This window comes from Anopheles ziemanni, chromosome 2 (assembly GCF_943734765.1).
Source record: "Anopheles ziemanni chromosome 2, idAnoZiCoDA_A2_x.2, whole genome shotgun sequence".
Lineage (NCBI taxonomy): Eukaryota > Metazoa > Arthropoda > Insecta > Diptera > Culicidae > Anopheles > Anopheles ziemanni.
Window position 1 is genome coordinate 43,806,180 of NC_080705.1, and position 14,194 is coordinate 43,820,373.

A 14,194-nucleotide genomic window follows, 5' to 3' on the forward strand; every position below is an offset into this window, starting at 1 on the left:
ATTACGTACAGATACTCTTTCCTTCCCAAAACACAAAAACCAAAAAACCTAAGACGACGCGTCGGCTTCATGCAAAATTTACGTTCCCAAAACATAATTCTTCGTCGGCGTTCGGTGGCGTTGGTGCGGAGGTGTCTACCACACACGCCATCATTCGCACCTTTCGGGAAGCCTTCTCTTCTAGGGGCGTGGGGGTCGGATGGGAATGGGGCCATAGGACCGAATGGAGGTGGGTTGAAATTTTCGAAATTTTACAGCCACCATTATTGGTCTATTAAGCGCTCTAGTTCGCCGTTCGCTAGCATTGATGAAGGCATAAGAGATATTTATAGGGGTCTCTACACGTTCTATTAGCAATGGTCAGTCTTCCGTCGGTTCGCAAGGTGCAAGATGCTAGCCCTTGCGAGGCGATGAGGTGCACACGGAGAAAGAAATTGGTAGAAGCAGGATGGAAGAAACTGTGACCATCATGAGCAACCTGCCTCATCATGCACAAAAGCCATCTCTCCTCTCGCGCACGATGTGCAAGCTGAGGCAACAATGTAAGATTCAACAGGGACACAACTTCTTTTCCTCGCAAGCCACTTGACTACTCGTGCTTTCCCCTCTCCTTCAGAAGACTGCGGTATACGTCCATCGACCTATTCCTTCATCCGAGACATTCCTTAGCTGACAGCCTCTAGCCACCCGCCCATTGCAGCCGGGATACGTTCTTCAAGCAATCTTCAAGAGCCATTTTTGCATACAAATTCAATCGTCTCGCGCGATGAAGAACGATTCTTGAAGGGTGACGCCAACTGCTGGCAACCGCGGCAGTTTTAGGGTGGAGGAAGTACCATCTACGTATCTTTGGCTGGACTCCTGTGCCGAGAACTAAACACTCTGCTGGTGAGAGACTAGCATGGAACCGTAAGAAAACAACTGCTGGGGCAGAAGAAATTGCGGAGGTTTGCGATGTTTATAAATCACTCATTGGATGCATTTCTACGCCTACGGCATATGCTCAAACACAGAGTACCCACCCTTTGTAAGGTGCCTGCCAAACACGGCGATGCGTCCTCTTGGTCCTACGGTTGCGTCCGTGGTGCGCATTACAAGTTCACGTCGAAGCGAGGGACTCGAGCATTGCATTGAACAAGAAAAACCAGACCGCGAAAAATGTGTCCAACGGGTCGTTTCCCGGATTCCTTGGGGACGGCGGCATCGGCTCACCGTTTGTGGAGTCGAAAGCCCTTTCACTCGCACCAAGCCGACACCGACGACACATTTCCCCCCCTTCAAACGGGATGGAGCAGGATGCATTCCCACGTCCATCTCTTGGACGCTGCGAACGGGAAGTTTGCGAGCGAGAGTGCTCCTGAGACGACTCGTTTTCCTCGGAGTGCAATAAACTTTTTATTTACGACCATCTTTAGTCGTTCCCCTTTCCGGCGGCTCGGGGATTGAAGCTGCTAGCAGGCACACAGCCGTTGTGATAGGAAAAGGATGCCAAACATAGGTTGCAAGTTATTTTCGCTCGTTGCCTTATCTGGAGCATAATGTGATGCGAGTGATCATCTGCACAATCTTAGCTGGGGGGATTCTTTGATAAGGTGGACGTGCGGGGGCTTTCTCGTCGTTTGTCAACTCGTACAGGCTCTGTCAGGTGTAATGCCAAAGTGAGATTTTCCTCCTACATTGGCAGACGCGATGGCTAGGCTTTGCAAATCTAGGGACACTTAGTCCTGATAGCAATGCATAACAATAAGAGTTTGTTTGCAACATCCACGGGTGTAGAGCTTATTATTTACAAAATCGCACCACGCGTCACAGGAAAACCACATACCATTCCTCATACCAAGCTTTAGTGTTCCTCCTCCTCATTGTTATAAAAGATGAATTACGAAGGGCACGCCGGAATTCCAATAAAAATAAGTAAACATACTGCACAAGGCCACATTAATTGAACATTCAACTAATATATTTTACAGATGTTGATTCTGTGAAAAAAAAAAAGATTTTTGAATAGGCAAAAGAACATAAAATTATTACTAATTGAGGCATTGAACAACCACCAACGTCACCAGTAGTAGTGGGCCTATGTCCTAGTCTACCGAATTGTAAGCATGCAGCAACTGTAGAAATGCAGTCTCGTCGTCGTTCTAGAAATTGAGAACGTGACTTCTCGACAAAAACGACAAATAAGGCATGCCGCAGCACCGATGGTTTTCTCACTTGACCATCGGATCGATGACTCCGTTGAGTGGAACGTCAACATGTAAATCTTTGCGCAAATTTGACTGCAAACCCTAAGCTTTGGGGTAAAGGATCTGTAGGAATGTGTGTCATCAGGGCGGGGAGTAATCTTTGGCATAACCTATGAGTAATCGAATTTGTGGTTCGCTGGAATTGAAAATCAAATAAATTGAAACGCATCGGAACGAAAGGAGTGCTAAAATACCATAAGTAGCTAACTTATCATGCAGTGACTCAACAGAACGTTGCGAAATGCGTCTCCGTGGAATGAAATATCGAACCAATCTGCCGTCGTCACACAATTCTTGCTTCGATGACTCCAAAAATGGTGCTCCTCCTCCGGAATCGGATGCAACCGGAAATAATTCTTTCTCCCGTGGAAGTGCGAACGCATTTAATCGTGCCCTTCTCGCGCGTCGTAAATTGTAGCGAACGCGCATTCGTATGCAGTTGCAGTTTCGAAGCCACCATCGGAAAAGCATCGAACAGACCTGCAAGCCAGACCAAGCCCCACGGAGCTCTAGCTTTATCTGAGTCCTACGTTGTTGCCTCTTGCACGCATGGACGCGAAGGATGTGACAATTAGCGCTTTAATTTATGGTTTAATTGGACGTGTCTTTATTTGAATATAGCTTGCGTAAAACTCAACTGCCATACTCGTTCACTCAACCGAGGCGGCCCCGACGAGATAGCGATGACTTGTGCGACCGTTGAACCTTTTGGAAGTGGTCCATTTTTTCCCTAGAGTTTATTTTCTACCGGAAATCCTTAGCCATGAATCACGGCAAAAACAAAAACTTTGGTTTCGTTGTTTCATTTTCGTTTGTTTAGTATTCGATGAGTTTGCTTCTTTTATTTTCTCTCTTTCCAGACCAAACCTATTGAAAGTAAACCAAATCAACGCTATGGCGATGTAGAAATGGAACAAAATTGTAGCTCTTGACCACATGTTTGCCAAAAAACCAACATGTTTAGCCAACAGCACAGTCTTCCCTCAGCTAGTTCTGTCGATGCTGCTGTTCGTAACGAGCATATACACTGGCGGAAATGTTTCGCATAGTTTAGAGCTAATAAATCTCCGCTGGTTGTCATGCTTATCTGGACAAAAATAGCCCTCCGGGTTGTTAAGGCGATGATAGGGTGACAAAGTGAGTAAATAGAATGATTGACCTTAGAGGGCAGTCAACACCCCCGCCCCGCCAATCTCTCCCCGGACCGGATTAGAACGTTGGATAATGTTGCGAAATGGAGTTAAAATGTGGCATCCAGAAATTGCTGGAAGAACGAAAGAATAGATCTTTTTGAGGCGTAGAAAAACAAATGCAATTTCTTATCAAAATATGAGTCTTCCAAATTAGTGAACCGTGCAAATTCCTATACTAAAAACGACAAGCTGTAAATACGATGCGATGTGCCGATTTGGGGAAGGCTAAACCGCAGGAAAAAGTAATCATATGCGATGCTTCTTTATTGAACCTATTTTTCTTGCCGTTAGGACAATCATCCACAACTTTCCAGCCAACGGCCCCTGGGGCGGATGATGCCGAGAAAGGTCAAATAAATTTCGCAGAGCAAGAAAATGACATGAAGTAAGTGCACGCGAAAACACGCCAACGGACAACCGACAACACATCAGATGATTATCGCTAACTCTTTGTTCCGCTCGAACGGATTCACGGCTCGATTAAAGATTTCGTACGAGAACCGGCATTTGGCAACGCGAAGCGGTAGAGGTTGACAAATCCCCTCCCCGTGGTCCAACCTTCTTATGACGTCTCGTTCGTGTTCGTGCTTTATGTGATATCAATTTTTCGGTTATGAAGGATCATTTTTTGACGAAAATTCCACGGGACAAAATAGATTACAAGAATTCGTTGGTATTTTATGAAAGTCGATTCCCTTAGTAATTTTGATGGCGTTTCTCCAAAGGCCACCAGGGGCCCAGGAACCCACATCACGCAAATATGCTCTTTTACTTCTGGAAACCCCCAGCACCTACCTCTTCTTTGCGTTTCAGCCATCTTCCGCAGGGACTTTCCTCTAGAATTTCACTTTCATCCTCCGAATCCTCACCGCTCTCTCTAGGGGACCTGTTGTGCTCGGTATCGTTGTTACTGGAACGACTACCCGGCATGGCAGAACAGAAGCAACTTGGGAAAAAATATTCGGTCGACCTCCGGGTGTCGAGGATATTTTAATTAGTACCTGCAATGAAAGAAGAAGGAATGAAACGACAGTGAGTGAGAGAATGGTAAGAACCGACCGATCCAATTAGTGTATGCCAACTGTTTGATCGAAGATAATTTTGAGGGAAGATGGAACTGATGGTCCGAAGCGATGGAGCACGCAGTAGCTCATTGAAGGAGTGACATAAGTAATGAACATGAACCTGACCTTCATCAATTTAAAACTCTGGCCCCGGCTGCCTAGTTCATGTCAAAAATATAACTTTGTCTTTGCCACCAATAACATTCTATTCCCCCAAACCGTGTTCAGTTGGTTGTTGTTCCGGGGTTGTCATGGGGAAAGGTTAAAAGAATGACAAGGTTTCGGAACTTTACCATATCCCTGTTGCTTCCAGTCGAAGTAAACAAACTGAAGATTTTGCTAGGTTTTTGATAAAGTTATAAATTCCTGCATAATCATTTGTTCTAAAAACGTACCAGCTTGTTTACCGTCAAGCAGGTGCATGTTCTGCGGAAATATGGAAACTTTCAGTTTAGCTGTTACTTTACGTCCTTTGCGTTGGACACACTCCGTGACCCGCGTAGTAAGAACCTGCCGCGACTAATCCACCATTCGACCGGATTTGGAACGCCACCGCACTAACGGTCAACAGGCCCATGTTTGTTTGTTCGCGTGCCCTTAGAGACGTGCGCAAGCTAACAGAGCGAGCTCGTGCACAATTTATGGAAAATTAATTACAACTGCTAAATGATAGCCGGCTTCCATGTGAGGTAGGACGGTAGCACGAGCGAGATGTGTCCCTCGAGGTCATAAAAATCTCTTCATCGAGCAGAAACAAAGGGGTGCACAACCTGCGCTATCAGATTACAGTTCTGGGATATTAATTCTAACAACTTTTCTCTTCTGAGTAAGTAGAAGCGCCGGGTAGGAATTACATTTCTGTTTCCGCTACCAACAAACCGAGGATCATATTCACGTACAACGTTCTCTTGCCGTAGTCACAACTTTCAATGAATTGGGAGCGATCCCTACTATCGCAAGCTAAGCGGGGGTTTGCTTCTCGCACCACGACAGACGGTTAATCGTTGGACGATGATAAAAAAAATGGCGTATTCATGTCGCAGTGGGTTTCACGTTTCACAACGCAAGCAAGAACCACCCACTTCCCAAGTGACAATATAGCGTGAGGCAAGTATGAGATGTTCGAAGAAACTCCCAGCCACAGGCAACCCATGTCTACCGAGAGAACGCGGAATGGACTGGCTTGCGGGTGTGGGGGAGGAGAATGATTTCGAAGTGAAGCGCACGCCTATGTGTGCCGTAGACCGTTACCGCCGCGTGAACATGTACGCATTTAACGTGATTTATTAGAGGTCACATAGGAATCCGCCGATGTGTGTTTGCCGGTGCGAGAAGTTCACGCGGTCCGACGGGAGGCCGCCGTCTGCGAACGGTCTCGCCGCCACCGAATCCGGAACAGATGGTTCACCCGAGTTCGACGGAAGTGTGGATGGACTGAGACAACTGTTCGCAACTTCAATCGACCGGCTCGGACTTAGAACGGACATGGGCAGAAACAATAGTCTGATGAATAATACATAACAAACCTTTGAAGAAGTTTGAGAATATGCTAGTATCAGGCCCAATTGTTATTCTTCGGAGCTTTAACACGCCACGTGTTATGCAACTTTCTAATGAGTCTTTGATGTGGGAATGAAGAAATCATTATTTATTTACGCAGCTGACTTATAAATTCAACCGGATGTTTTTACACATCAACAATAATAAGGATGGTCGGAAGTGGAACATTCGAAGGTTGTATCTTTGTTGAAGAAATACTTTGGATAGAAAGAATCTGCACAGCCCATTTCTTTTCTTAACTCGTTGACTGCCAATCGTTTTTAGCAAAGCTTTTTAGTACAATCTTTTTTAATAAAATTTGTCTATAACATTTGCTAAACCGATGATTTTCAAAGGTTAAGCAAAAACTTAGCTTCCCAAGGAATTGATATTAAATAATATTATAATGTTTATGTTGCATTTTCATTCATTTATGGGGCAAAAACTTTTTAGAACTAATGACAGCTGGCTATCAAAAATGATAGCCATGGGAGTCACCGTGTTAAATTGGCTCAACGTATGCCACGCTACAAATATAAAACGCACAGCATTTTTTAGTTATAGGACCGAAATGAAATAGAACCTAGACTGCAAAAATGTTTGCCTCGAATACGAATGGAACTATTTTACTTCTCACAGGGTCACAACATGCACGGTGGTGATAATTTTTATTTTTACAAAACTCAAAACAAGTTAAATTAAGTTATCAAATGGTGCCTCTACTTCATACAACTTGAAGCCTATGCGAAATTAACCGTGAAACTTGAATCTACAGAAAAAAAAGTTGTTCTATGTAGAACGAAAGTAATGGTGTTAGTAATCGGTTTCAAAAAATTATGAAAAAATTGTTTTTCTTCTGAACGAGGCTTCGGATGAATCATAAATGGTGCGATAGTGTTTGGAAAGAAAATAAATACATTTTCCAACGATTGGAGTTGATTCACTTAACAAAGGTGCACCGAAAGTTTATCCGGTAGGAACTCATTAGGCTGGTGACTAACTATACCGTAGCAAAACACAGAGCACGAAAGAGAAAAAACATAGTAACTTTATGTTTTTCATTTTAATTTTTAGATGTAACACTTAGTGAGCCAACCGAAAGTAATTGAAGGGAAACTCGACATAGTGAGCAATCTACATTTTGGTAGTTATTTCGCGCATGCGCAACCACTTTGTGGTATGGCAGTAGCAAACTAAAACGATAATTTGCAAAAGTGCGACCCCCCCCCCCCCACTGATCGGTCGGGAGGGGGAGGAGGAAGCGGCCGGCAGCTGGGACGAATGCCGGCTACTCGCAGCCATCAATCAGCAGCCTGTGTGGTGTCGAACCGTGACGTCCTTGGAATGTCACGTAGTTTGTCGTTCCTGTTGGATGAAGGAGGCATCTTATGTTATCGTGTTTTTTTTTCTTTTGCTTTGCGGAAAATAAGTTAAAAGAGTTCCGTAGCTCATGATGCAAGTGCGTCTCATTTCGACACGTAGCACGTACCAGCAGCTCAGGGCAGAAAGTTGGCGGTCTCGGAAAAATCTACGACGCAGATATTATTTTTAGTGTCTTTCCTGCGAATTGCCCGATTCACCATTCCGAACGGCAAGCGTTAAATATTTACATAGTTAATTTCCTACAAACCGAACTCCCGTCTGCACACACAGGAAGCAACATTTGAAGAAGCAGAGGAAATCTGTTCGATAAATTGGCAGCGTCACACATTTCTCCACCACGCTCCCAAACGTAACGGAGATTTTCATGACGAATTCGCGATTCAATCTGGGTGAACGATGGGATCGACACGATTCACTCCGTTTCGCGAATGAATTATTCCATGTCGGGAGGAATATTATGGATGTTGGAATCGAAAGAAACTGGTCTCCGAAGCGCGGCATCCTCCCTGCTGCTGCCCCCTGCATGTACGTATACCAAGCATAGTGCCATTTGATTGCCATGTTAGACGAATTTGGAGTTTTACGAGTTTCGCACATGCCTTAAACAACGGGATCGACGAGTCGACGTTACCACCCAGGAAGAGCTTTTTTAATGAGCCATGACAACAACAAGCCCTAATTCACCACCGAGACGGTTTAAGATGAACCAGACAGAGATAGTAAAATTAGTACGATACATATCTAGACTAAATTATCTACAATCTAATAAGTTTGTACAAGAACTATATTAATTCACTGTGAAATTAATCGCAAAAATCAAGTCCCCTGCATAAAAAAAGCTTGTGGGCTACGTCGAGGAGGAAAAATTAACGACAACTATTAGCGACAGCGCAACTGACGGGGGAAATAATAAATTTGGAAAGTCCTCTCTTTTCCTATCCTGTGCTGCACACGCTCGCTCGGTCGAAAACGAAAGTCCCCAAAGGTGCGGCGCAGGCAGTGCAACACACCGGGCTGGCGGCAAATGATTTCAAATGCATTTTCGGGGAACACGGGCACATAAAAAACCAGGACCGGACAACGATCGTTTGTCAGGCGAATTTCGGCGACTTTCCAAAGGGAAAGTGTCAGAAGATAGTTTTTGGCAGTACCATCACCATTGGCCGAGGGGGGGGGGGGGGGGGGGGATCGCGTGTGCAGTTGTCGAATAAAAGGAAACGAAACGGAACGAGCAAATGTCAAAACGGTGGCACGCGATATTATGCATCATGCGATGATGCCGGAGAACGGTGACGGTGTTACGAGACAATGCGGAATGCGCATTCTGCTATTCGACTCTGTTGAATAGGTGAACGAATGTGTGACCAATTTTTGCGAGATTGCATCTCGTTTGGGTTTCACAAAAGTTGCGTGCAAATGCGTGATGCAAACATGGCAATATTTTTACGACCGTTACATCAAACTGTATCTGTGTCTAATAAATCTGGATCCGCTGGAAAGCTATGCTGCCCGAGGTGCTATCATCTTATGATCTATCCAATTACAACATAGTTTCAAATAAACTTTCAAAATACCTTACCACTCTACCCATTCTCTCATCTTTTACACAAATTGTGGATTCCTTTCAGAAGATACCAATATGAGTTCTGTCAAAAATAATGTGCAAAAGTATGTTAATTTTTGTTTTAGTTCTTTACTAAACTATAAATTTAGTACAACTCCAATGTTTTGTAACATTTAAACTAGGTTAAGTTGGAAATGGAAAATCGAATCCGAAGCTTCTGTAATTTTAATGTACCGAACACCTTTAAAACACCTAATTTTAGTAACTAAACCTGCTATAACATTGATAGTTTCAATTTATTAAATTGGATTACTTACACTTTTTAATATACTTATCATAGTTTTAGGTTTTCTTTTTTACCTCCAAAATGAATGATTGTAAATTTATGAATTCCTTCCAAAAAGTTTACCTACTTCTAAAACACAATCGATGCAATTGAACCAAATTTGATATACCATTGATCTAAGCCTTAGAAAATCTGTGAAGGGGTTAACGTAAATTTCTAAACACTCGTAACTCCTGTTGATGGAGACTGCATTGATTGTTGAGAAAAAACTGTGGTTAAAACAAACACAAAAGAGGTCTAAAAGACCCGTCAAAAATTGCAGGATGCGTATCTCGCCAGTGTTGAACAGTGATTTGCCACCGGGAGAGGATGTTGTTGGTAGCTAACACGCGGCTCCACATTAGTTATGGATATTTTTGGCATACTAAACGGTCGTCGAAACCCGCCATTTAGCCGAAAGAAAGATGAACTGAACGCTGGCGGACATACGATGGTGTGTTGGTGCCCAACCTCGTCCTCTCTCAGTATCTCTCTGTCAGTTGGCGGTAGTTTCTTCTTGGTGGATCTATTTCTGGACAAGCGTGGCAGCGACTAATTGATAAAATATGACAGCTTAATTGTGATTAAGCGGTCGCACCACACGCCACGCCTAGCCGCCTGCCTTCTGCAACCTTTAGCTACTCTTGTCGCTCATCAATATTTTCCACGGCGACCACACACAACAAACGGCAGGTCAGAAAAGCTAAGCAGTACACCACACCCCTTACGGGTAGCGGTGGGTGTGATTTGAGTTGTTGTCCAACATATGGCCTTTTCTACATGGCAGGAGTGGAAAAACGAACATATAGGTCAATCCAACATATCTAGAAAAACATCGGTACGGTCACATATTTCTTGGTGATTGGTTTCTCTTGTCATGGGTTAGTGGGGGATTTGAAGAAAATTATGTTTGGGCCGGTTGATATCAGCCTTGGAAAAGAACCACGAAAGTACATCATCGATTCGGATATTTGACATCGTTCGTCAAAGGAAAAGACAAACATAATCTAGCCGCTAACATCGTCAAAACAAGTGTCCCGACAAAAAGCGGATCTTCAGTTTTGTTAATAGTTTAATGAGTTTCAAAAGGGTCGACAGATACTCGTTATAAGTCAAAAGTTTATAAAGCGAACCCTCAGTTAATGTACTTCAAGGGACGTGCAATCGAGAAGTTAGGCACGTGCTCCAACACTAGCTCCCTCCAGACACCATTTTCACGTGTGCGCATAATTTAAGGTACCCCAGCACAGGCACCTTTACCTTCTGGCGTACCTGCCCGAAGTCCTGGAAGCAATTTTTGAAACAAATTCCCCGACTCATGCAACACATGTTTCGCAAATGTTTCCACTTGCCCGGCCCAGCGCCACTTATTATCATAATTAGTTTTCGAGAGTGCCCTCTCCGTCTCTTCTGCTTTTTCACAGCAGAAGCCGAAAGCCCAGCGTGTGTTGGACGGACGATCATCGACGACCAGCATCATCCAGCCAGCGTGTAAGCTTCCATTCAATCGAAAGACTAACGTGCGGTTAGGTGAGGGTGTTCACGTTGAGGCATGGATGGCTGATGCCTATTGCACAAGCCAGGTCTTGGTCCGCACCGGTCAACCATTAATCGTTCCGTAAAATGCTCTCGTTAGTCGTTCGCGTATGCGTTGGAGCCTAAAACGGAATGTATTTCGTGAAAGCCTCCAGCTCCTCCTGGGCTGCGCGGTGCATGTGTGCAGCACATCATCCCTCTGGGAAAAGGCTACGTTCACTTTTCCACCCTGGTACGACACTTTCGAAGCTGGCGGAGATTACCGAATGGAAGAAGTTGCACCAGATTGGTAATAGAGAGAAGAAAAAAAACATAACAACGAGCAGCAAAAGCACCAGAAAGAAGCGAGAGACAGTTGGAACGGGAAATGGGCTAGAGAAATTTTTCCGGTAAGTGCATCTCTTTCAGACTCTTAATTCATCGATATAATGAAAAATTGCAACGGACAATGGAAGAAGAAGGTACGGTCGATAAGGTAGAGTGCAGTTTTTCTTCTCCTTCTATCCCTCTCTATCTCCGTTTTACACACAAATACCCGTACCCAACGAGAAGTAATGCAGCAGGAGATTAAGTTGGGAAAGTTGGAAAAGCTTGATTGCATGTGCACACACGCGGGAGGCTTTAGAGGAGCCGAGCAAAACCGAAATGCGTTGTGAGATTTGTTGAAAGGAAGGAGGTTTGTTTTTCTGTTTTCTACAACAATATTCGAAGCAGGTTTGTACGTTGCCAGAGGTTAGATGAGACACGCAACCTAAATTTAAACAAGTAGGTTTGGTACGCTGAAAGAAAGTATTGCTTTTGCCGCAACAAATATAAGGTTACAAAAATGTTTTTATGGCTATTCATGGCCTTTCACTAGAATTTATCCTTTATTCTAATCTCTGGGATAGTTTGAACAAAATCCTTATATAAACTACGTTTGTTTGCTATTTCGAGTACAAACTTCGGGTGAGTTATTATCACCTCAATTAACAGTAAGTGTTTACAGTACATTCTATAGAATTCTCTCGGGATATCAACAAAAAACAAGTCCAGAGTAGACAAATGACTCAAGAGTATCCATTTTTTACAGCACCTATAGAACTATCTCGTCTTTTTTTTATTTTCACAACAAAAACCGCACCATCCACTGTCTTTGATAAAAACCATGCTTGGCTAGTAAGTGGATTAGAGGACATTTCTCGGCACAGAAACGACCTCTAATGTCACGAGTGAGGGTTGAGATTACATATATTTGCCTAGTGGACAATTTCCCTATTTACTCTGCTGTCGACCTTTGCCAGTGGAAAGGTTAACGTGTAAAGCGTGTTCCTCCTACGTTCCGGAGGACATGGGAGTTTACATTTTTAATTGCAGCACGCTTTGGTCCATGCTGGCAAATACAAAACGACAGCAACAGCAACAAAAATACACAATGGGAAACACAATTAACCTTGACATTTCCCGGGCACGCAAATAGCATCCTTATCCAGTACAGAAAACATGGGCGCACCTGCCTGATGGTCACCTTGGTGTGTGGTGTAGATAAATGGCACAACAACATGTCCCACATAAACCTCAGCCGGCTCTCTTTTCCCTGACACGCATCAAACCAAAAAGTGCAGTGCACACTGAAAGGAGGAAAACGTTTCTGAATTTCAAACATCAAACGCCGCACAAATCAACAATTTTCTCTATTGTCTGAAGCGTAGGTGCAAACAGAAAACATTGAATAATGCTGTATGCGTTAATCCTTCGCCAACGTCCACGCATGGTAAGGACTTTGTTTTTGCGAGAAAATATTCATCGAAAAATATTAGCAAAGTCAAATAACTTCGTTTATCGAGCGAAGGCCACTAACAGGTGTTTACCTTCCTGTGTTTGCTTCTAAAATAATTACATATGGTTTGTTGATCCATTTATTCGCTAGCAGATAACCAAATATAAACTGAACATTATATTTACAATATAAAAAACGCATCTTTAAAAAACAAAGACATTGCTGTAGAAAAAATGAACAAACCGCTTGCTCTACATTGTGAGCTAAGTATCGATAAAGAATAATCATATGATTCACCATCGATCAATCTCGACAGGAAGTGCAGTCATTGACGCCCGCATTTCATTGCATTATTCTATCACTTCCGACTGTGCAACTCAAGTGTCAGTGCACTTGCATCAGAGCGCGAAAGCAAGCAAAGGCGGCAATGCTCTTACCAGTCTCCTTTACCATTAGCATTGCATCAGCGTAAGAATGACCCAAGTATTCCTGGAAAAGTAAGATGCATGCAAGCGCTCCGTGTTTGCTCAGAACGTCAGACAAGAGGGAGAGAAGATTCTTCTTTTTTATGATACACACACGCCTGTCGTCGGATGTCCGTTCTTTTACGAGACCAAAACCTACAGCATGCCAATGTAATGAGGATTCGCAAGAGTCAAATGCTTCAAATTTTATACTTCGGTCAGACCTCAGGAGTACACGCTTTCCTTTTTTAAAAATTACTCACAATAAGTAAGTAAATGATCTCATGTCCTGGGAAATGCAGTACTTTTCGAATGAATCTCATACTCTTCAAACGAATTCCTTAGGTTTAGCTCTTTTGACTAGGAACAACCCATTGACGCCCGACATCCCTCGTAACAGATCGGTATTTTTCCATACAGTCAATCTACCTATCGGACCGTAAAGCGACCACGTCAATCAAGAAAGTTCAAGCATGCTGATGAAACGAAACGCAACACCGGAACGAGGTGACTGACATGCCACAGGAATGTGCAGTATTGTGGAGGTTCTGAGGTTAAAAAGTGTTAAAAAGAAACCAACATTCTTCAAGCGGCTGATTAGCTACCCTTGCCTGACCTAAGAGGAGAGAGAGTGGTCAATGGATTCATTGACAAGATGTTGGTCGAGCTCATTTTACGACCGTTTGATAGTACTAGGGTTACGTGAAATGATAACAAAGTGGTGAGATTCTTCAGGACATTATTATTTCTTATTCATTGAGATTTGCTTTGCAGATCAAGAACGATTCTGGAAATAATTTATAAAATGTTCCATCAATTTGTGATCTCATATATCAAGCATTCCGGGTGCAATCGCTATAATCCCACACACGCTCTAATGAGCCGATGACGCGGATTGATGAACGGGAATTGAGGTGAAGAATGCGCGTCCGTCATTTCTTTTGGTGCTTTCGTCCATCCACATCGCACCGAGGAAGGTCGCTGTGGTCGCATTGTTTATTTACGGCCAAAAACCAATGTAAACATTATCTCTGCAGCATATGGTGCAAAAATCGCGCTAAATTTACACCACGGTCGCAAATTTTCCTAGTTCTTTCGCTGGAGGTTGCGATTTGTAAGAA

General features: G+C 43.5%; 1 protein-coding gene across 1 annotated transcript in view; it reads right to left on the minus strand.

Moving 5' to 3' along the window:
- The window catches only part of LOC131282764 (nuclear receptor-binding protein homolog), a 66,194-nt gene that overhangs the window by 31,758 nt on the left and 20,242 nt on the right, over positions 1 to 14,194 (minus strand). The window contains exon 3 of the mRNA XM_058312304.1: positions 4,235 to 4,440. Within this exon, the coding sequence (XP_058168287.1) occupies positions 4,235 to 4,369 (135 nt within the window). The 5' untranslated portion in view covers positions 4,370 to 4,440. The remainder of the gene's footprint in view (positions 1 to 4,234; positions 4,441 to 14,194) is intronic.